The following is a 24608-nucleotide window of genomic DNA, read 5'->3' on the forward strand; positions in this document are numbered from 1 at the left end:
TAGCTTTCAGTGTCACCTGCCATCCATCCAACAAGATGAAAAATCATGTCTTACTCATCTCTGCATTCTCCTGACAGCAATGTATTTTGCACAAACTACAAAGTAAGAAATGCCTTGCTTCCACATGTTTGTGAAACCTCTTCCGTGAAGCTTTGTCCCACTAGCGCAGCACCCACTGGTCTCTCACTTCTGAACTCCTACACTGTTCCTAGAAATTGGCACCACATTGTTTTTCAGGTCTCTCACTCTACCTGGTCCATTCATTTTTTGAGGGTAGAAACTGCATTGCCTTGACTAACGCACAGGCTAAGAACACAGTCGCTTTCCCTCTCTTCTCTGATACCTGTTCTTACTTGTTCAGTACATCCTTATTTAAAAAAAGAAAAACACTGAACAACAAGCCAGCACAGAAGCAAACAGTGAAGAGTCTCTCTCCTGCTGCCTCCAGGCCGTCCTCCTTCCCCAGAAAAATCCATGACAAAGGTTCATATTTTTCTAACTCTTCCTCTATGCATGTGCGTGTGAACAGTTAGACAATAAGTATGTTGATAGACTCATTAAAGTATCAAGTATGATCATGCATTGGATCTAATTAAAACTATGTGATGTTGAATTATACTGCATGAAGGTTAAGAAATTAATTTTCCTTTTTTTAAAAAGCAATCCCTTCTACCTTGTTTCCCCGAAAATAAGACCTAGCCGGGCCATCAGCTCTAATGCATCTTTTGGAGCAAAAATTAATATAAGACCCGGTCTTACTTTACTATAAGACCAGGTATAACATAACACTGGGTCTTATTTTACTATAAGACTGGGTATAATATAACATAATACTGGGTCTTATATTAATTTTTTCTCCAAAAGACGCATTAGAGCTGATGGTCTGGGTAGGTCTTATTTTGGGGAAAACACAGTAATAGGAGATCATGCTTAATTACTAAAAGCATTATTTTACTTGAAGTTCTGCATTTGATTAAGGGGTAAATCTGCCTAGTTCCCTTCTAAACTGCCACACATAACTGCCTCAGCAATGATGCAATCACAAATGAATTTTGACTCTATGACAAAATCCTTTCTAATTATATGCTGTTTCCACAGTCCATGTAAGTAAAGGTAGAATTATCTAACAGAAAGAAGTTTCACATCATCTTTAATTTAATTCCCTGAGGTGTTGCCTCATTCTTTTACTATCAGCAAAGCTAATGAAGTCAGTCTACATATCAATTATCTGTTCCTTATCTGCTGTCAGCAATAAGTGAGTCAGGTTTGGCAGCGTATTCTTTCCTTTTCTAGACATGGGAACTTAGATAGATCCAAAGAGATTGCCCTTTTAAGAAAACATATGACGTAAGATGCTGAACTCTTAAAAATCAGATCTGTAAACTAATTCTTAACCCAAACTCCTTCCATAGAAGGGGGAGTATGAAACAAATAAAGTATAGCCTATTTTCTACTAGAAAAATAAAAACATCTTTTTCTATTTGCCAACAATTTGCTTAATAGAAAATTTGAGGCCTTAGTAAAAAAAAAAAAAAAAAAAAAAAAAAGGAAACTTGCAGCCTTGCTTTTAGATGGTCTCTAGATCCTGTCTCCTGATTGTCGAACTTATTACAGAAAGCCCTGTCTGAGAAGTCACACTCGTCAACAACCTCCTAGAAGGGAAGAAGCATCGGTGCACTCGAAGGGCACCCAATAAACTTATTCCATTTTATAAATAAGGAAACTGATATTCAGAGAAATTAACTAGCATAAGGTCACACAGGTGTTCAGTGGCTGAGCCAGACAGACTCTGGTCTGATTTCAAAGCCAAGACTCTTTTCACTCAACATTTACATATTACTAACACTAGTCTACATACTCACAGATCAGAGGGTGGGGGAACATCATCCTTTACTGTCCCACAAAAAATCATAATAAACAATTTGATACATTTCTTAGGAGCCAACTTATTCAAAACTAATTTAAAAGATTGAAATGAACTTGGATAAGTATGTGATGCTTCATCATTTTATCTTCACTCATCAAAGTAGTCACTTTAACATCATCATTTAGAGCATGATATATTCAAGACCCAAAGGAAAAAAAAAACTTTAATGTGTCAATTGAAAGGCAAGATTTCAGCAAAGAATGCTCTTTGTGTGGTGATGGAGAATAAGCAAACAGGGTTTTAAGCTGAAGTCAAAAGTTGTTTAGCATCTACCAAGAATTTCAGGTAACTATCTCTCCAAACCTGCCAAGTATGACTTCCACAACCAGCCGTTCACAGCTTAACTTGTTCTCCTAAATTGTTGATAGTTCGTGTGTATCTTTATTCATAGGATGCTTGACATACTTGTTGATGAACATCTTCCACCAACAAAACTTAAAACTGTATCACTCACTCATTGATGACCATTAGTCTCAACAGGAAGAAAATAACACCATCTGGCAGCCTCATGCCTCAATGATACTTTCTTTGGAGCCAAGTATGAGTTGGTCCATAGGACCATTGAAATCAGATCACTTGGGACAATTTTTTTTATTCGAACTAATGTCACTGTAAAAAATAAAAGATAAGATCTTATACCTGCTAGGACATGTTGAAACACATCTACTAAAAATGCTTCTCATGCAACGGAATCCAGATAAATCCTATCGCTCATGAGAGTTGCTAATACAGACATTACTTCCCTTCTTAACTCTTCTCTGTCTAAATTTAAATACTGACGAAAGTAAGTCCTCATACAGTACAAACCAAGTCTACATTTTTCCCATAGAAATACTGTGTTCCTTAAAATTTTCCTGCCAACACTTAGAAATTAGGAGGTTCACATGAACTTTAGATTTGCTTTGGCAGTATAGGGTCTGTGTCCCCAAGTTGCAACAATCAGAACAAGAATAAGCAAGCTCCACCCTGTCGGCCAATTCCAGCCCACCACCTGTTTTTGTACAGCCCAAGAAGAATAGCTTTTCACATTTTTAACTCATTAAAAAAAAAAAAAAAAAAGAATACGTTTTGTGGTACGTGAAAAGCATATGAAATTGAAATTTCAGTGTCCATAAATAAAGCTTTATTGGTACAACACAATCACACCCATTCCTTCACATGTCGACGGCTGCTTTCACACCACAATGCAGGGTTAACAGTTAGACAGAGTAGTGAGAACAGACTGCACAAACCATAGCTGACACCTCCACCAAACCTCCAAAGACGGCCCTTATGTTTCCCTCATGGTTTTTGTCACCTCCTACTGCCTATTAGCTTTCTGTGAGTATGAGGGCTTCTTCTCACTAATCGATGTGACCTAAAGATACCATGTAACAGATACTCAACAAATGCTCTACTCAATCCAACCCAAATAATGAAACAAAATCAGATGTGAGCCAGGAAACAGTAATTAAGATCCACTGCAATAGTGCTAAAATTCTGTCTATTGCTCATTATCCTTACATGAAATTCACACAAGATTATGAAGGATGTTTTTAAACCTATGTTTAAGATTCAGGGAATGAACATTTATACACACGCATACATACATACACACATATACGCAATCTTATTAAATCTTATTTAATAAGATTAATCTTACTAAATCTTATAAATCTTACATAATCTCATTTCATACCAGATAAATCTCATGAGAGGAGAAAGTTTTTGCTTATTTTCATCAGATTTTAAAATTAAGTACCTAGAAGACAACTTAGAGAACAGAAGTATCAAGATGATGTCACCATAACACTAAAGTCTGATGCTAATCAGCACACAGGTCACATCTGGGTATGACTGTCCCGGTGCCTTTTCTTCCCTCACCTGAAGAGCTGTCAGTTTATGTTTTACATTCACTAGGATAACTCGTGCTAACAGCAGCAGTATAGGCTTCGAGGTCAGGCTGTAGATTGATTCACCATCTAGAACGAGCAGACTCAGAACAACTGCATCCAGTCCTTTGACCTGGGGGAAAAAAAGAGAAATTGTAAGCTCTAAGATGATATAATTTAACAAAATATTATTAATCTTTATATGTCTCGTAATAATGCATATTTTCCAGTTACTCCAGCTTGAACAAAGGCACTGATCTATTACACAGCAATTGGCACTGGACAGACTCCTAACATTATAAATGCCCTTAGAGATCTATATATCCAGCCTGCTCTGACAGATAGCCATCCATCTGCTTGTACTTTAGAGGAACAGGCAACGCAAGAAAATGCTAGTATTGAAGAGGGATCATGACTTTATAGATTTACTTACAACAAATATCATTTCAATAAAAAGCATCCCTATGTTAAAGTATTTATGTTAAATACTAACACCTCCCAAATGCTTCACTAGCTGGCAAATGTCATTACAAAACATGTCTTCTCCATCATGACTATCAGGCCAAACAACAAGGTCATACAAATGCTGAGGAGGCACACACCATGGAACAGAGGGAACAGAAAGCTGCAAAAAAGGGATACCTGTGAAAAATCCACTCCTCAACTACACACAGACTTTATACTCTAGACAAGGCATCTGTGTTTTTAAAATGTGGACTGCATCATATTGACAGCTGCCACAGAACACCGCAAGAGTGCTTAGCTGTTAGGAATATGGGCTCTCATCTCACAAACACAGGATGGTGTCCTTTTTCTGCTTCTTACTAGTTTGTGGGCATAGATCAATTTTGTAACTGAAGCCTCAGTTTCATCAATTATAAAATGAAATAACAGAACCTGTACCTCACAGAGTTCTTACAAGGATTAAATTAAACTGAGAAGTATAGTAGAGGAAGATTTAACATGAATGACAACTACCAAACCATACATGAAGCTTACTATGATCTCCTATCTTCGCCATGAGCAGATTAAAAAAACAAAACTTCAATAATTAAGGAACTATTTTGAAGTTATTACAACTGCCTCATTTTTAGAAGTGAGGAAACAGATGCAAAAAAGTTCATCACAATGAAGTGAGTGTCTGAAAAGAGACTACAGCCCAAGTTTTCCGACTCTTGAACCAGTGTTCTTCCTACCACCCCTCGCAGCCTGCCCCATAGATCTCTCTCCTGCTTCCTGCCCCTCAGCAAGGTCAGGGCTGTGCTGAGCACTGGGAAGGCCTACGGACAGGGCACGGACCACTTCTAGCCTTCTCACTGACACACGATACTGCGCTGGTGTGGGTAAGTGACACATGGACACTACAAGAGGTTTGGAGAACCTCACTGTGAGCTCAGTCTGGCCGCAAAGAATCCGGTATCTTATAAGACCTCCACATGGAGGTACTGAGGACCCACGTGAAGATACTGACTTTGGAACTCAAGAGAAGAAATTGGGAGGTTCACATGAACCTCCCAACCTAATGTGCCCAACGGGACCTGCGTTTTACTGAATCATCTGGTCATTGGGATGAACATAACGATCTTTATTTCCTAAAATCTGGATATGACATGCCTTTAAGAAAAATAATTCTTATTCTAGTCCCATTGAGAAATATGTCTACCTGTTTTAGCACAAATTTTGATTATTATCTTCTAAATGAAATCCCTAAAGATAAACAGCAAATAATTTAGTAGAGCAAAAAAATTTAAAAATTATACAAAGAGACAGCCCATAATATACTACCTGAAAATTATTACGTCTGATACTCACAGCCAGGGCTTGGTCACTAAACCTCCTTTTCTTCAACTCAAAGCTGTCTGGAGATGGTATTAACAAGGCCAATAAAAGAAATAAATAAGTGACTAAATGAATAAACCAGTAAATAAATATATGTCCTAGTGTATTGCTCTTGGATCTTCATGAAAAAAATTAAATGCTTCTCTATCTCTGCTTAAGTAAATCAGCCTCTGCCTACCCCTGTCATATAACACTGATCTTCCAATTGAGTTTTAAATGTGCTTCCAGAGGTTTTGAAAATGATCCATTTTTAAAGAGGACTGTTTATATTTTCAATAAAAACTGACAATGCAAAGGTTACAACTCCCTGAAGAACAATTCCTCAGTCAAGAGAGCATCAGACAGATAAAAACAAATATTTAACAGCATAATAGTGAAAAAATTCAACATCTGGAAGCCTGAGATAAACTTCATATAAAATCAGATTACTAAGAGATCACCCTTGATGTGTGAGAGGTGACCCCCTGCTCAGACATGGCCATTCATGCTGTTCCTCTGGGGCTGATTAGCACCAGAGGTCACAAACAGTTCAGACAATGCCAAGGCCATACGTCAGAAGCAGGGAAAATTAATTAGGCTTTGGTGACTATACTCCATGACCATAAATATCTGTGCCTCACAAGAACTATGAAAAATGAATCAGCACAGGAAAATGAAAACTAGAAAATACTTCCCTGTTTAAAAACTTCAACTCCATCTTCCAAATCCTCAGATTGCTGGGAAAGAGTATAAATTATATAATCCTCTTAAAAACAACCTGGCATTACCAAGCGAAGATGAGCATGCATATACCCTGGGGCACAGCAACTCTACTCACACACATAACTACAGCAGAACTTCCCCACTTGGGGCTGGGAAGGGTTTACAAGTATGCTGAAATATTGATCCCGTCTGCCCTTGGGGAGCCCAACTATAGCCTCGGGCCAGTAAAAACAGCCTCCTCCATTTAGCACACTGCACCAAACAAGTACTATCATTTTTTAAGCATGCTGTGCTTTGAAACTACTGTAATCATTTCCAGAAGATGTGTTCCTAATAGCAGTGTACATAATATATTGCAAAAATAAATGGAAACAATCCATATTGCCATCAAGAATAGAAGAAATAAAAAAATTGTTGTACAGTCATACTATTGGAATACCATACAACAGTAAAAATAAATGGTATAATTTCAAAAATATACCATTGAGTAAAGCAAATCACAGAAGAATATATAATTGGTTTCATTTATATAAAGTTCAAAAACTGGCAGAATAGTATGTTTTCTAGGGATACACAGAGTGGTGCTAAAACTATGGAGAAAAGCAATGGAAGAGTGATTCATTAGAGAGGCGGGCCGGGTATGCTATCAGGAAGCACACACAGAGGACCTTCTAAAGCAGTATTTCCCAACCTTTTCCAAGTCAGAGCACATGTAGAAGATGGTATGATTTGGGGAGCACTCTAGGTAACGAGAAGGCTGCTAAGCCAGAAGAGACCAGTTCAAGGGCTCTCAGTGGCCCCAGCTCCACATAGCCACCTCAATGCCAGGGGTTCCACATCTGGGGAACAGCAGCCAGGAAGCTCTTTTCTACCAGGCCAGTATTTTTCTCTCTCTCAAGCGAGATGGTGGGAACAAAGGATTTTATTATTTAACTGTACACATTTTATATGCTTTATTTGGAAGTCTGAGGTAATTCTAATAAAACAAAAAACTTAACACCAAGGCCTTAGTCAAACTTTTCTACAATGTGGCCTGAATCCCATCAAGTCTGACCTTTTACTGCTACTCCAACAGGTTCAAAGCATCCCTTGCCCGCAAATATCACACTTCTGCCCTCTAAACTTCTGCTCATGTGGCTGCACCTAGAATGTATTTCCTCCTCTTCTCTACCTCTCCATTTCCTCACCGCCTTGCAGGTTCTGGCTCAGGGTCCACTCTCAACTAAGAGGTCTTCTCCGACAAAGTTCACATCCTACAAATCTCTTCGTTAATTTCAATATTTCTGAGTCTCTCATGACTTTACAGGTGCTTCTAACTCGAGCAGAACGAGTACTGGATTTGGATCCAGAAAATATGGATTCCAATGCCCCAGCTATAAAACCTTTCACCACTTCCAGCTTCAAACTTTTCATCAATAGAATCCCTCAAATCAATATAACACATGTTAATTAAGTACCACTTAAATCTCATATCAGTGCTCAGTAAATATTATGACTTTCATTGTTTAGTGGATTTCTAAGCTACACTATAGGGCCGTAGAAGCCAGAAACTGTTTCATACATACAGGAAAGGGAATGAGATGTTTCATGTAAACAAATTTCTACATAATTCAAGCATATCTCTTTAAGTGCCATAATCTTTGGGATTTTATTTTAACTATATTGGCTGGAAATCTTTGTAAAGTATAAATTAAATTCCCTTCTTAGCCATAAAATGCAGAAGATCTTTTAATCTGATTTAGGGTCAACATTATGAATTTCAATTATTCTACTGCGATAAAATATAGTCACTCACTAAACTGATGTATACAGAGCTAATTCTTTTGGCTTTCAGATTATGGCTGCTTTTATACTGCTTCTCTTTCCAATCTACCATCAAATTATTAATACTTATCTCTAATAACTCCATTCCCCTTTCATTTGTTATTTCCAATTCTGAGAAACCAGGTAACAGTAAATAGGTCCCTTTTGTTGCATAAGCTTTGGATGCTATGGGGCCCTTTTTCCAGGCTGAGAGATTAACAGCTATGTACAAGACCTGTGAGTTAGCTAGATAAATCAAACTTTCCATATTTTTTTTTAGAGCATGTCCTTCCTTCACCAAGCCTTGTGCTACGTGCTCAAAAACTCTTGAGGACTTCAAGCTGCAAGCTCTACTGATGATGTATTGATGCAGGTCAATAGTATTATCTTCGTATATGGATAATGAGAACTGTTATCACCATGGAGACCTCTGTGCCAGACACTTTAAGAAAGCATTTGTAATATAAAGGAAATCACCCCTGGGAACCGTTCTTAAGCTCAGCAGCAAAACTCACCTGCAACAAAATTTAACAGATTTCCAGATTTGCTGATTTGCCAGAAAAGATCTTTATGTAACTGCGGTGATATATGTACCTGAATGAACAGTACAGCTACCGGTCCTTAAAAAAAAAAAAAAAAAAAGCAACTCACCAAGCTCCTTTAAATGGAGGTGTCTGAAGAGGAGATTCAGACTGGCAATGAAAATTCTAGAAATATTTGAAAATTTGATCAAGGAATCAGCATTCTTAGTAGGTTTTGTACAAGCTATAAAGTCATGTTTATTTCCTACCAACTATTAATTCCACTTTATAAAGACAAGTTCCTGAAGAACAAATAACACAATAATAACTACAGGTGACATTTCCAAGAAGCGTACCTCACTGAATTGCTGGAACAAAACAGATGGCAAAAAATCCTGAGGCTGTAAATCTACAAGAGGTCCCGTCCAGTTACTCTGAACAAAGAGCTGCAAACTGCTCACTCCAATTAGGAATATCAGCTGTTGTCTGCATATAAGAACAGTTAAAGAAATAAACGTGAACCACTATCACTGCATAACCACAAACACTATTTCATTTCAGTTTTATTAAGAAAAATGGTAAGATATCAACCAACATTTATTGAGATTATTGAAGAGTATTATACAAAAAACTTTCAGAAACCTAAATAATTTAGGTCTGCAATGTCCAACATGATAACCGTGAGCCACATACGGCTTTTTAAAATTTAAATTAATTAGAATTAAACAAAATTTCCAATTCAGTCCCTCAGTCACAAATGTGCCCATCGTGGACATTTCCATCATCACAGAAAGTTCTCGTGAACAGAGCTATTCAGATCTTAATCAGGCATCTGTAACTTCTCTTGCATTCGGTTTAACAGCTCTGACATTGCCAGAAAATGTATGTTAAACTGATTTTATATAAAAGAAAACTGACAACAAAAAGTTGTTGTTAAACATTTTACTAATAACTGTACTATAACAAAAAGACCCTGAGAAATTTCACTTGAACCTATTTTTTTCAATCCTGATTTGGCTTAAGACAAGGGGGGGGTGAGTAAACTTTTTCGATAAAGGGACAGATATTAAATACTTTAGGCATTGCAAGTCACATGTGTTTCTTTTTTACAACCCTATAAAAATGTAAACACCATTCTTAGCCATTTTGCCCCACCAGCCATAATTTGCCACGCCCTAGAGTGAGACAAAAATAGGTGTGGATTCAACTCTGACAAATAACAGCCAGAGAAACTTGAAGTATCGTGAAGAGAAAGTAAAAGTTTTTTTCTCCCTATGTCCCCTAGGTAATCTTCCTCAAAAGTAACAGTCTTTAAGAAAAAAAAAAAAATCAAACCTACAAGCCTTTGATAGCCAGAATATAAAGCTCTGAATGCAAGGCAACTGAGAGCAGAGAAAAGAATAAGCAGCACTAGAGAAAACACGTGATAAGTGAGCCTGTTTGTAGTTAGAAGTTAGGAAACTTGGGAAGAACAGGTGTGAAGCAAGCTCTTAAAGCCTTAATATAACTGTCACAACTAAAAATCAAAACCCTTAAGATGCATGGCAAATACATTTCATTTTCAAATTCCTCAAAATGAGGCAACTGAAAAATCTCTTCTCAGCTCTATATGACTAGCTGGAATTCTGCTTTACCAGTGAATAACACATTTGTGTGTACATGTGTGTATTCGAATGGGCACCACAAAGCTAATTGCTATGATACCACACACACTTCAGACAGCAAAATAAGAATCAGGAATCACACCGCAGGTATGTAAACTACTAGTAAACCAGAAAAATTAGAAGGAATGATACTAATTTTCAAAATAAAATAAAATGCCTACAGTAACATTCTTTTGTGAACTCAAATTGTGTCTTATTCCTCTTCACAACCTCAACATCTAGCAAGTAGTTGGTTTATTTGTTGAAGAACTAAATGAAGCCATTGCCTAGAAATAAAGTTAAAACAAAATTCCATGCATTTTAAAGACAGTTAAAACTTAACATGGATGCCACAGATAGTAAAGAAAGTTTATTATTAACAAATTTAGAACAAAATATAAACTATTAAAAGACTTAGGTTCACTGCTATGTAACTATCCATTACTTAAACTTTAATGGAAGAAGGTAAACCAAGGTTTCCATAATAAAAACATTAAGTTCTCTGATCTCTAGAAAGACAATAATCTAAACCATGATAACAGTAGTTGTAAGTATTACTCAGCAATCTAGAAATAGTGAGATGGATAGTGTATGCTTTCCAGTTAAAAGGAAATAAGGTCTAAAGTCTTGCCTATGGCCAGAAACTATCAGACCCAAGCATTTGGAAACTCAGTGGGTTAGCAGTTACCACTCAATTATATGTTCATTTCATACACAAAACCCTTATATTTTTATATCCTTTATCATTCTGATGGTCCTCTGGACAGAAGTCCTTACATGGATTATACAGTACATTATGAGTCCTGACTAAACGTAAAGCCAAGTTTTTCAACAACTGTTAAAATCAGTGCCTTATACTGTCAAGGCACTATTAAATGTAGTCTACCTTTTGGTTTTGTCCAAATCTGTTGAGTAATCCAGGAATGTTAGTATCTGTTTCTCTAGGTAGCTGTCAATCTTTTCTTCAGTCATCATTGTTGAATTAAAAATATTTTGAGTCAATGAATTTAAGAATATGGCCTCATAGTTCCCTTCTAGCAGCAATTGTAGGAAAGATCCAGTCTCTGTAATACAAAAAATTAGTACAATAATCCAAAAGAACAATTTTTTCATACTGTAATTTTTTCATAGTGTAAAGGAAAACACTATTAGGTACATCTACCATTTTAGTATGTAAAAAAATAGTATATACTTCGAATGCTTGCTATACATTAATCACAAAGCACTGAACAAATTCCCACCATTCTACAAACATCATTGCTAGTATTAGCAGCTCATCCATACCATGAGCAGCAGTAAGGTGGAAGTCAGACCCAGGAATAATATTCCTCATTACTAAGTGTCGTGCGGGGGACCCTGCTCGCTGCGCCATTCGTCGTGCAGGGTCTCAGTCCCACTCCCCGCCCAAGAACGCAGGACACGGTAAGGCCAAAAAGCAACACCCATGGAGCCATAAGTAGGGGAGTCAAACCAATATATTCTCGCTGGCGGCTGGGCTGGAGACACAGGAAGCAGGATCTACATAATCTGCCTAACAGCAGTCCGCGCTTGCCAGCCACCATCTTCTTGCTAGCCCCCATTCCCTTCTGCTAGCGTAGCCACAGCCGTTATATTAGTGGCCAATGGCTTATGGGTTACAGCTGACGGCCAACTAGCCACAGCTGCTGGCCATCTGATTACAGTTGATGGCCATTTACTACCCGAGCCAGCACCTTTCTATGTGAGGCCGAGAGCCTGGAAACTGTTTTCTGGGGCTTTGTCCCCACACTAAGTATTGTCACCCTTCTCCTGGGAATTCAAAAAGATTCTTACTGATAACAGAAAAGAATGCGTAGTTAGGGTTCTAAGACCTTTCACAGTTGGGCTCTTCCTACCCCCACCATACTCCCTGATGAAAAGCTGGTTTACTCATTGCTCCCTTAATATCCCACGCACATTGCATGAAACTTTTCCAGACCACCAGACTTCAAAAACTACCTCCTGAAGTACCTATTGTGTACACATACATACTGTCGCGCAGGGGACCCTGCTCGCTGCACCATTTGTCGTGCAGGGTCTCAGCTCCCACTCCCCGCCCAAGAACGCAGGACACGGTAAGGCCAAAAAGGAACACCCATGGAGCCATAAGTAGGGGAGTCAAACAAATATATTCTCGCTGACGTCTGGGCTGGAGACACAGGAAGCAGGATCTACATAATCTGCCTAATAGCAGTCTGCACTTGCCAGCCACCATCTTCTTGCTAGCCCCCATTCCTCTCTGCTAGCGTAGCCACAGCCATTACATTAGTGGCCAATGGCCTACGGGTTACAGCTGACGGCCAACTAGCCACAGCTGCTGGCATCTGATCACAGTTGATGGCCATTTACTACCCGAGCCAGCACCTTTCTATGTGAGGCCGAGAGCCTGGAAACTGTTTTTTGGGGTTTTGTCCCCACACATACCCACACCACACAGCACCTATATCGTGCCCTAAATTATTATTTCTTTTTCAGCTTCGGCTTAAATCCCACAACCAGATGTGCCTATATCCCACTAGTAAATGTGCCTTTAACGATCTCTCCGGTAAATGTGCAATGTTCACAAGAATTACATCTTTGCTGCCTCGTTTCAGCTTTCCTGCTTACCAGCTGTGCGACCTTGAATAAATTACTTAACCAATCAGTACTTAAATGTCTGCATCTGCAAAATGGGATTAAAAGTAGCACCTTATGTGTCTATTACAATGATTAAAGGACCAAATAAATGTTAAGGGCTTAGAAAAGTAACTGACATTGCCACTGTTATCATTACCGTACTGAATCTGGGCGGTGACAAGTTTGGGGTAATGACAAGCAAGGAGCCTGAGGACCGCACCCACCATGTCAAGGACGCAACAACCCACAGCCTTAAGAAATCAACAAGATGATGGTAGGAAAAAAAAAAAAAAAAGGAGAGATGAGAATCCAGCCGCTGCCACCCCGTCTCAGCCCAAACGCTGACCTAAATCCCTGGCAGGTGCGCCTCCTTACCTGAGTCTGCGACTCCCTCCTGCTTCCATTGCTGCCGCTCAGTCTCAGTGGAGAAGCCCCTCAAAACTGCCAACTCCGGGGTCCACATCATCCCGGTCATCGGCCCGGCCAAAACGGGCTGCCAAAGGGTCAACAAAAAAAAGTGAAAGGAGGAGGGTCCAAAGACGCGAAGATCTAGTGGCTACAGTTCTTATGGATACACCCACAGCTCTAGAACCCCATGTGCGGATATCGGCCCGAGGGAGCGGCCATGACAGCAGCGCTGGGCACCCTGGGAAACACGCACACACTGCGCCGCTTTCCCCCTAGGAAACCAATCCAAGTCCTTGGTACCGCGCATGCCCAGCGGAGATGCCCCGCCCTGAGCGGGGAAAGGACGGGATTGGAGCGCGCGGCTGCGGCGAGTGTAGATGACGTAAAGGGCGTGGAATCCTTGTGTACCGCCCACCCACGACGTGTGTTAAAATGCTTCTCAAAGCGGCGCCAACTGCGGTTTCCTAGGAGAGTCTACCGCTTGGACTCCTAAACCTTTTGGGTCAGAACTCTCCTGACTACCTGATGAAAGCCGTGATCCTTCCCGCAAAATGCACGTGGGCCCTCACTGCCAACATTTGGGTACCATTTCAAGAAGTTAGAGACCCTCGGCTGCGGAACCCGTGAACCCTCGGTTAAGAGACTAGGTCTTTATTCTTTGAATGAATTGAAGTGTATACGTAAGATACCTGCTTTTGACGCTGCCACCACATAAATCACGACCCCGTGGGACTTCTGGCCCGGCCGCTGGTGCAGGGAAGTTTTTGGAGGACCGACCGAAAGCTGCAGAAACGTGCCACCGGCGTGCAGGCGGCTGAGCGCGGGGCGAGGACCTTGGTCACACGCCCTTGAACCCTTAAGAGCAGCACTCCTAGGTGCAAACCAAGAATCTGGCAGCCAGGACATGCAGGGTGGCAATCTGCCCCGTGGGCTTGAAGCCTGCACTGTGAGTATGGGAAAGGCTGCAGGGGACACGGACCAGACAGGAATTTTGAAGGAATTAAGGGCCGTAGATCTCTGAAGGAGCTTAGCGCAGGACCCAGTTCCGAGGAGAAAGCTAGCAATTCTGAATTCACTTGTCCTCAGTCCCCAGAGCCATCCCAGGCTGTGGAGGGAAGAAGCGCCCAGCTCAGCGGCTGCCAGCGGATGGCAAAGCCAGACCTGCGCTGAGCGAAGAGGCCCTAGGATGTCTTCTCACTGAAAAGTCATTGAGTGCCATTTGGGCCGGGGATGATGTTTGATCGGTGTGTCCACTTGTGTGTGTGTGTTTTAAGCACAAAATTCAGCACTGTGGAAACGATTTGAGAGTTATTAGAGATCAATCGTTGTAAAGCACACTGACCGCTACACCGAGTTCCTTACTTGCATGTAGAGCCTCACGGAACCACACGCTGAACGTGGTGCTTTCACTGTAATTCAAGATTTGTTTTAAATGTGGTATGCTAAACAATGACAGTAATTAAGTCTGTTAATTTCCCTTTGGGCAAAATGGACTCCAGTCATAAAATGGGGAGACAAAAATGCTCTCGAATGAAAAAAAAAAAAAAGGGGTTAGTGAAAACTGAGCTAGTGAGTGACAGACGCCCACTTTCAGCCCGGTGTAGAGTGCCTTGGCTGGGCAGTCTGCTGAGAACGCTGAGATCACTTTTTTCTTGGGCTGATCAGATTTCTCAGAAAAACTTTAAAATCTACCTGGACAGTGAGGGTCTGGTTGCCAGACTTTCAGAGCCAAGTGAAGTAAGAAAGCCAGGAGTCTCAGCATTCAAGACCCAGTCTGTGTATTTATTGGAGCTGCTCCAGGTTACGGGAGGGAGGGTGCGCGGAGGGAGTGGGCAGGGGTGCCAGCTGACTGACTCCCTTTGCTGGAATCCTCATGTGAGCCCTGCTCCCACCCCGTTATATTCAGTCCCAGAGACATCTGGAGCTCCCAGGGATTCTTCAGGGATTCTTCAGTGTCGATAAAAGTTTGTCGTCGCTTTTCCCATTGCATTTTAGAAGTGGGCTTTTTCTGGTCAGCTAAATCACTTACCTCGCTTCCAAACAGTGTTAACTACTTCGCTTTCCTTGTGGGTTATATCGTCATTATTTTATTACAGTTTTAATGAGTTTTGAAGAAGGAGAGAAATTAGACCCATATATTCAATATGCCATGTTTACCCAGAACTTTAAACTGTATTGTAAATGACACCTTTCTCCAAGTAGTTTCAGGTTTGATACATTTATGTGTTTTAACTAATTCAATCTCCTATCTTTTTGTTGTTATTGTTGCTGGAAAAAAATGTTAATCCATGCTTAGGAAAAAGGTAGCAAGGATATTTACTCAAATGTTAACAAATGGGTGATCTCTTGGTGAAGGAATTATACGTGATTTTTATTTTGTGCTTTCTTTAATCAGTATTTCCTGAAAATTCTAAAATAACCAGACATTTTAAGTGGTTTGCAGTGTGGAGAACAGGACCATACAAGTCCACGTCCCCAGACCCACTCACAGTCCCTCTGCTTTTTCTGCACTCAGGGATGTGCACTCTCACTACAGAGAGCTTTAAATCCCCACCTGCCCCCACGGGTGGGGGGGGGGGGCCCTGCTTGCATCTGCACACTTCCCTTTCAGGCACGTGTCGGAAATGAATTGAGAGGGAGCTGAAGTAAATCCTGAACTCAAAAGGCACACAAACCTATCTGGGAAAATGCTTCCTGAATTTGCCAACACCTGCCTGGTGAGAAAAACTTCATTTATTGCCACTTAGTGAAGAGTCACCTGTAAGATTCATGTACTCTTGTTTACCTGGAGATTGTTTACTTGTTTACTCTTGTGAACCTGGAGCTCTTCCTCAGTTGACTCCCTTAATTTCCTTCCCTCCTATCTTAAAATATGTCCACATTCTCACTCCCTCCTTTCTCCAAGGAATCAGCCCCATTTTACCTGTGTTCTTGGTCGTCTCCATTCCATTTCTTAGGTGAGAAATCGTGACTTCACTTTCAACATCTCCACCTTTACTTCCGCTCACATCAAGTTGGTCAACAAAACGACTCTAACTGAACCAACTAGCATCCTTTCTGTCTTTCTTTGTTACCGATGACCTTTCCTCTGGACTCGGGGAACTGGTCTGGCAGCCCCTCACTGGCCCATCCTGCACACTTCTTTCCATAAGGTCTTTCCAAAACACAGGTGTCATCTTGTGCCTACCCCATTTAACTCCCTCACCATTGCCTGCAAAGAGCTTCGCCAATTGTGTTTTTTTGGGGGGTGGGTTGTCTTTCAACTTTTCAACATTCAAAATGCCTTTAAAAAAGGCCTAATAGGGGAAGTCTACATCAACTCCATACGATATCTACCACCTTGCAAAAGAAGTTCAACATTTTTGATTGACATTTTCTATTTGTTATTTCTCTTTAGTAATTTAGTTGAATAATCATCTATGCCTTTGGTTATCTAGATCGGAAATATAATTATTGTCAATTAATGCCTTTTGTTTGGTCACCAAATCTTACATGCCTGAGGTTGGGCAGAGGAGAAGAGGCCTATTACAAAGGTCTTTGGTACTGAAAAGCCTGGGTCTTTGCTTAAGCTGGTTCTTCCACCATAAGCCTTTCCCTTCCCATACATTTCAGCTCATCCTTTAAGGCCTTGCTCAGAATGCCTTCCCCTGGGGGAAACCTCTCCCCAGTCCCCATTTGGAATTAATATTTCCTTCCTGGAGCTCCCAGACGTGGTTAGCCTTCACTTCTGGCCTGTATCAATCTCATATCTTTTAAGTAAAGGGGAGGCAGGATCTTTTCACTAGTTCAAGCACAGAGAAGTCAGGATTGATTGTAATGAGCATTTCATGACCCTTCAATCCTTTTTCATATTCAGTAACAAATCTCATCTTTGATAATAATTTTTAAATATTTGCTGATGTTTGCAGCATTTTTAGTAATAGCCAAAAACTGGAAACAACCCAACGTCCATCCATAGATAAATGAATAAACAAATTGTGATATATTCATACAATGGAATACTGTTCGGCTATAAAAAAGAATGAACTATGGATACACACAGTATACATAAATATCAAAATAATTATGCTTAGTGAAATAAGCCACAAAAAATAGAATACACTGTATGACTCCATTTATATAAATCTAGAAAATGCAAACTAATCCATAATGACTGAAAGCAGGTCAGTGGTTGATTGGGGCTGGGGAAAATAGGGAAGGGAAGCAGGAAGAGTTACAAAGAGGAAGAAAGACACTGGAGAGTGATGGATACATTCACTCTCTCGATTGTATTATTTCATGGGAATATACATACGGAAAAGCTTACTAAACTGTACAGTTAAAATATATGTACTTTATTCTATGTCAATTACATCTCAATAACACTTTAAAAAAATTGTTGTATAATGCTTAAAATCTGATCTCCCAAGGCTAATGGTTTCCAAAAGCCTTCTCCTGACATACACTTTTTCTTCTCATCCCACCTCTGGACCTTTGTCCACGGATACTGTGCTAGGTATTTCATATAACTTATGTTGTTGACACAACACAGTGAGACAGTTATTATTTCCAATTACAAATGAAGAGACAGTCTCAGAGAAGCCAAGTAAGCTGGTTTAGGGCCACATAGCCAGTAATCTGAGGAACTGGCTGGGTCAAGCCTCTCTTGTTTCCTCTGTAACCCAATAGAGTATCATTGACTTGGATTCAGAAAGTAAACTTGTAAATCAGCCAGAAAGTACCACAAATTCCCACATCTACAGCTAAGAGATGTTAGGCCACTTTAGGAGAAAACTAGGACTAAATGAAAGACACTTTTTATAACATTCCCACAATTGTAGAAAAAAAATGGTGGCTCTTCTGGAAGCCTTTAAACCTGTTCAATCAATATGACAACCTGCCTCACTGAACATCCACCAGTCAGCCCCTTGCTTCCGAAACAGCCTGCCAGCGATGGGCTCACTCAACCAAGCATGTGTCTGAGTGCCAGCAACAAACATGACATCATGCTTCAGTTGATGTCAGTTTCTTATTCCTCTGGAAGTCTGCCATCTCCTGGACTCCACACTTGCCCAAACTCTATGTAAGGTCACCACTCTGCTCTGCTCGGACACTGTGCCTCACCAACAGTGTCCTCTTAGAGTATGTTGTGGGCTGAATGTGTCTCCACTCCCTACCCCCAAGTTAGTCTGTTGGAGTCCTGACTCCCAGTGAGGATCCCTCAACATGTGATGGTATTTGGAAGATAGTCTTTAAAGAGGTCATTAAGATAAAATGAGTTCATTGGGGTGGGCCCTAATTCAATGTGACTGGTGTCTTTATAAGAAGAGGGCATTAGGGGGAAAAAAAGGGCTCAGACGTGTACAGAGAGACCATGTGAACATGGAGAAAACAGCCACCTACATGCCAAGGAAAGAAGCCCAAGAAGAAACCAACCCTGCCAACTGCTTGATCTTGTTTAAGCCTCTGTCTGTGGTACTGTTACGGCAGCCCACAAGGTTCAATACACTATAGTAAGCAATAAATTCAGCTTCATGTTTTCATTTCAGGTATTTGGTGGTCTCATCATCCTTTGACAAACCTGGAGGCTCCACCAAGACCATTTGCAAGGCCATTCTAGGCAGCATTCTGGGAACCCTCAGACCAGCACTGGCCCCTTCAGCCCAGAGCTCACGTGTCCTTCAGCTCTACTGCCAGGTGAGTTCGTCTCAACAATATGAGAGGTAACTTGTTTCATTGTGCTCCCCCTGCTAAATTTATTATTTTATCCTTAGATTTTTAATGGAGTAGGTTTTATATAATGTTATTAGGCCTAGTCCTTTGTTTTAAGAAGTTAGACCTTTTTTAGACGTCCAGCATTTGGTTATCTGACCGATGCCTTTTTTAAGATTAGACTTTCTGTTTGGGAGGTATATCACTTGGTATTTGTACCACACCCTGCTTGTATCAGTTGTCCATTGCTGCGTAACAAATCACCACAAAACACAGTAGCTCCAAACAATAAACACTGGTTACCTCAGAATTTCGAGGCCCAGGAATCTGGGTGCAGCTTGTCTATGTGTCTCAGACTCAAAGTCTCGCTCTCTCACAGAGGCTACTTATACACAAGGTTCAAACAAGAGAGGATCTTCTTCCATGCTTATCATGTAGCAGGCCTTACGTTCCCACGGGCTGTGGGCCAAAGACATCAGTCCTTTCCACATGGCCTCTGTGGGGAAGCTCAGAACAGGGCAGAGGGCTTCTCTCAGAGGGAAACCCAATACAGAGGCTACAATGTTTTTGTGTCCTAATCTCAGAAATGAACCTTCACTTCTACCATATTGTTCGTGAAAATGAAATCTGTTAAGTCCAGTGCGTATGTGAGGGGAGGGAGGCGGGTATCACTGGGCTCGTCCTACTGCTGCCTACCACACTGCTTATTATTGTGCTGCTGGCATTGTTTTTGCTGTTTGTCTACATGTACAAAGTCTTGCTTCATGTGTTTTTGTTTTGCCCCAAATTGTCTTTTTATCTAGAATGTATAAGGAAGTGTTCCATAGGAAATGTATGGAAACACAGGCCCAGTTAAGTCTCCAATCCAATCCAAGCTGGCCATGAGGTATGTTAGGTTGATGACCAATCTGTTGAAAAGCAGTTGGTCAAACTTGCCTGTAAAACCTTCCTGAGGGCGCTTCCTGCCTTGCCAATTTGCGAAAAGAAGATCATTTTGTGTAATTTGTACTCTAGGGTCAGTAACTATTGGGGCCATTGATCGTACGGACAGTCCATCACTGACTGGCCTCCTCTCAGTTGGGGACGTTGAGGTAGTTACAAGCATGTAGTTAACCAGCTGTTCTGGCCTCCTTCTTTTGTGTTACAGGTTTGTCTACATCAACATCTAAATTGCTTCCTGGAAGAATTTCTACCTCTTACATAAAGCCAAACCATAATCCCAACCCTTGAATTTTCCTTGGTAAATAGAAAAATTAAAAAAAGGTTTTTTTATTTTTTACTTAGAATAACAATGGCCATTAAGGGAAGTGTTTGACAGGTCGGAAAAAATGTTTAAGGGGCTTTCTGAAAAAAACTTAGAGACCAAACACCCAATAAATAAGTCTGCTTCTTTAATTGGAAAGTGGGGCCTCAAAAAAAACAAAACAACGAAACTGTAACTCCCAGGTAGTCTTAAAGACTTTGTAAACCTTCTGAATCCTATCAAGTTCCTCTCGTTTTACTTAGCTTTACCTGATTTTCCAGTTAAACTCCTTTTTTCCCAGTTTTCACAGCACATACACACATGCTCTACATGAATCCTTTAAGTGGCAGAAAAGAATGTAGATTCCTGTAGAATAAAGGTATAGAGGCAGATAAACCACAAAGCTAATGAAACTTAAGGTTCAGGGCCCCTTCCTCACAAGCTCTGGCAAGGGTCCTAACAATGTCGTCACCTGACTGTGACGAAATTTGCAAAAGAAACAAAGTAGATTAATGATTGCTTAGGGGTGGTGGGAAGACAGGGGGAGAGGAGAGTGACAGCAAGACATCTTCAGATCAACTAGTTAAGTCCACTTCTCCAATCAGGTGACATTGGAGTGGCTGTGGTAATTTGGGAAATGCAGGAAGTTGAGTTGTGGATGTATTTTGATTTAGTGAGATAGATTTATGTAGTTTGCAGTCATTTCTTCATATAATTGAGGTATTGCTAAGCATTTCAGTGTAGGGATGGCTTCCAGGAATGCTCCTACAGCCCTCTGTGCTGACCTATGACGAAACAAAAATGCAGGCTGGAGGTCTTAGGATGAAATAAATGAATGAATCCTGTGGTGCTCCACACCAGAGGTAGGTGGGTAATGGAAGAGGAACAAGATTTGAAATGTAGAGCCAGAAGCTATGTAAAATTCTTCCAATAATCAGAGTTATTAAAATTGTGAGAAGATTCAGTCCTGATCAATGCCCGGCCAAAATGAAAATCCATCTGACAGGAATATACTTGATTTTTACAGAATATATCCTTATAAATCCACATTTTTTTTCTTTTTTGATTGGAATCACAGCATAAAGAATTTATGTTAATGGAACACAAACCTGTCAGACATACAGTGTGTATTGTCTGTGGGAAAGGTTGTATGTTTTACGCATCCTGACCATCAATTAAAAAACAAATTTTGATCAACCATACTAATGAATTCTTTCTTCTATTCAATATTAGAAAATATAACAAAAATTGTAGTTATGAAGTGATCAAAAATTGCACCCAATAACAAAAGCATTTTTAAGATTGCAGCCAGTATACGTAAGAAAAAAAATTATAAAAATACACCTGTCAATTAATATAAGTATTTTTATGCATTTTGTTGTTTGTGGCATTTTAATTGATCATGGTCTCTTTTGTTTTAAATAAATGTCCACTTGTGGAATATTTAAAAACGTCTAAAAACAAACAAAAAGACAATTACATTGTAAAACTGTTAGGCAGAAGACATATTTGAAGTTAAATTAATACTACTATCAAGATCAAGTAAAGGGCTATACTTAAGGATTTTCCTCAACTTCAGAAAGACAGATAAAAAAGACCTTTAAGATAGGTCCTGTACTACAGCTCTATATTAATTCAAAACTAAATAAAAATGAAGAGGCCATCTGGGAAAAATATATTCAAGTAGCTCATAGATATTAACCTCTTAAGACAATGCACACACAAAAGTGGGAAAAGGTATAAAGTGATTACTCAAAAAAAGAATTTCAAATCGCTAATAATCATAAACAACGTTGAAGAAATGCAAATCAAAGAATGTTGGATGATGATAGGTAAAAATACCAGATTAAAAAACTATCATCCCCAGTGCTGGCAAGGCATTGGTATCAATAACTGATACTGGAAGTGTGAATCATTACCACATGTCTGGGAAGCAATCATTATATATTGAAACCTTTGTTCTAGTAATTCTACTTCTATGATTTATCATAAGGAAATAATTAAAGATATAGACCATGTTCATCAGAACATTATAACTAGAAAAACAGAAATAACCTAAATATCCAATAGTAAGAAATTAGTTAAGTATTTCATACAACCATTCATTTGCTTTCATAAAAAAGTAAGTAACATTGTTAAAAAGTTGATGAAATTGTATCTACAACAAATCAATTATATAGAATATAGAGGGAAAGATACCAGAATATTAAGGGTTTAACTTCATTTTGAATTTTTCAGTATTTTCCCAATTTTCCATACGCTATAAATTATCATAATAAAAAGAAACTCAGTATTATTGAGACCAAATGAACCTGAAGCCCTGCCATCCTCTGACCATCTTGCCCTAGACCAGGGGTGTCCAAACTTTTTTCAACATTTTTCACCAAGGGCCATATGCGGTAAAATACACAAACAGCCGGGTTACTCACTCGAGGTGAAGTACATATTGCCTCACCAGATTTATTTAAGTAAACTAAATATATTTTTGGAATTTGCTGCGGGCCAATTAACAGTGGATTGCCACAGTTGGCCCGCGGGCCGCAGTTTGGACACCTCTGCTCTAGACTGAGGCATCAGAGCAGTAGCTTGGGCCACGCTCCTCATTCCAGTCCTCTCGTACCCAGGCTGCCTGGTCCTGCCCTGAGTCTATCTAACTCCCCAGGGTCTGCAGTTGGGTCTGTTCCCGTGTCTAGGTTGACCCAGTGGGCATGTGTGTTTCCATCGTGGAATCTTTAGACCTAACCAGTATCATTATCTCCCAAGATATGAAGCTTATGTTTTAGCAAACTGATAATATTCCAGCATCTATACAAGGATATGCCAGAGTATTAACTTTAAATTGTGGAAAAGTATATAGAATGGTGAAAAACTGCAAATGTAGAAATTTGTCTACTAAATAATCAGCTTTTGTGAAGCTTTTAAATAAATAGGCAGTTAGTAATACTGTGTTTCCCCGAAAGTAAGACCTAGCCAGACAATCAGCTCTAATGCGTCTTTTGGAGCAGAAATTAATACAAGACCCAGTCTTATCTAACATAATATAAATGTTTGCTCCAAAAGACGCATTAGAGCTGATTGTCCAGCTAGGTCTTGTTTTCGGGGAAACACAGTAGCTGCTGGGGACCTACCCTCACTTGAGTTGTTTAGCAGTGCCGCTCAAGTCATGGTCCACAGGCTGCTACCAGTTGGCCATGGGTTTAGAAAGTGAGAGGAAGCAGTGTGACAATGCTGCAACACTTTCATTGAATTTTACGAAACATCGGTCTCTGCTGGAAAGGAGGGGTAACCCAAAAACTTAGCCTTTCACCAGTTTAAGACAGACTAGGAACTGGAACATCTCACCTTACCCATCTTACCCTTGTCCCATAAACCAAATTATAGGACAAAGGAAAAAAGGTTTACAGTACTTCCTACATTTGTCTGACTTTGCAGATACTGGTCTTAATGCTAGATTAGTAGCTAAGCAGTTTATTTTTGTACTTTTCTTTAAGATAACATCTTGATAGTTCCTAGTTTCATGAACAATTGGCTTTCCTGTTTCAGAGTCTCTTCATATTCTGCACGTGCTCTGGGACCTTGGCCATCCTATGTCGGCTGGTCTCTGGTCCCTCCTCCAAGGCCTGCACACTCTCCCTTCCTCCACTGGCTCCTCAGTCTGTAAACATACTGAAGTTATTCTCATACCTAAAGATACGTATTTCCCCAAGTTCTGTCCATTGTCTCTTCCTCTCCAACCCTTTAATTGTTCTAGTTTATGACCTACCATCTGGACTCTAGAATGGGCTCTTAAATGACCTCCCAATAGTTGGCAGAATGACCTTCCTGAAGCACAATCTGACCAGGCTGCTCCCCCAATTAAAACCCCTTGAGAGCTCTTTATCAGAGTGATGTCAAAACTCCTTAGGGTCTCCCATGACCCAACTCCTATCTTTCCAACACTACAACCAACATTCAGTTCAACCATCCCCACTTTGTCTCTTAAAATCCAATAGTATCTAACGTGGTACCATTAACTAGAGGTCTCCTTTTGCTCGTGTCGGGAATAACTTTTCTGCCTGGCTAACTTGTTTATCTTCAGCCTTCAAGACTCAGGATCTCTTTCTTTAGGAAGCTTTCCCTGACCACATCTCCTCAGTGCTCCCAATAGTGCCCTGTAAATAACCCTGTCAGAGAACTTACCAAATTGCACTGACATGTTTCATGTTTGTCATTCAACCCTCAAGGGCAGGAGCCTGTTTGTAGTACAAAGTGAGCGCTCAAATGTTTGCTGGCATAGTCAGGATCCAGATGGAACCACTTTGAGGCCTTGGTACTTTAAAAACATGA

General features: G+C 40.1%; 1 protein-coding gene and 1 long non-coding RNA gene across 3 annotated transcripts in view; one reads left to right on the forward strand and one right to left on the reverse strand.

Annotated features, from left to right (window-relative positions):
* TTC27 (tetratricopeptide repeat domain 27) overlaps positions 1–13641 on the reverse strand; it is a 146365-nt gene extending 132724 nt beyond the window's left edge. Inside the window, exons 1-4 of one of the 2 annotated variants that reach the window (XM_081068552.1) lie at positions 13316–13641; positions 11193–11370; positions 9020–9149; positions 3791–3931 (exon numbers count right to left, since the gene is read on the reverse strand). In XM_081068552.1, the coding sequence (XP_080924678.1) occupies positions 3791–3931; positions 9020–9149; positions 11193–11370; positions 13316–13415 (549 nt within the window). In that variant the 5' untranslated portion in view covers positions 13416–13641. The remainder of the gene's footprint in view (positions 1–3790; positions 3932–9019; positions 9150–11192; positions 11371–13315) is intronic. The other variant, XM_081068553.1, reaches the window with a different exon arrangement.
* Positions 13642–13739: 98 nt separating this feature from the next.
* Positions 13740–21484, forward strand: LOC308506253. Its single transcript, XR_013994674.1, has 3 exons — positions 13740–14294; positions 18877–19024; positions 20187–21484. It is a non-coding gene; the product is annotated as an uncharacterized lncRNA (long non-coding RNA).
* Positions 21485–24608: the final 3124 nt, after the last annotated feature.

This window comes from Rhinolophus hipposideros (assembly GCF_964194185.1).
Source record: "Rhinolophus hipposideros genome assembly, chromosome: 12".
Taxonomy (NCBI): domain Eukaryota; kingdom Metazoa; phylum Chordata; class Mammalia; order Chiroptera; family Rhinolophidae; genus Rhinolophus; species Rhinolophus hipposideros.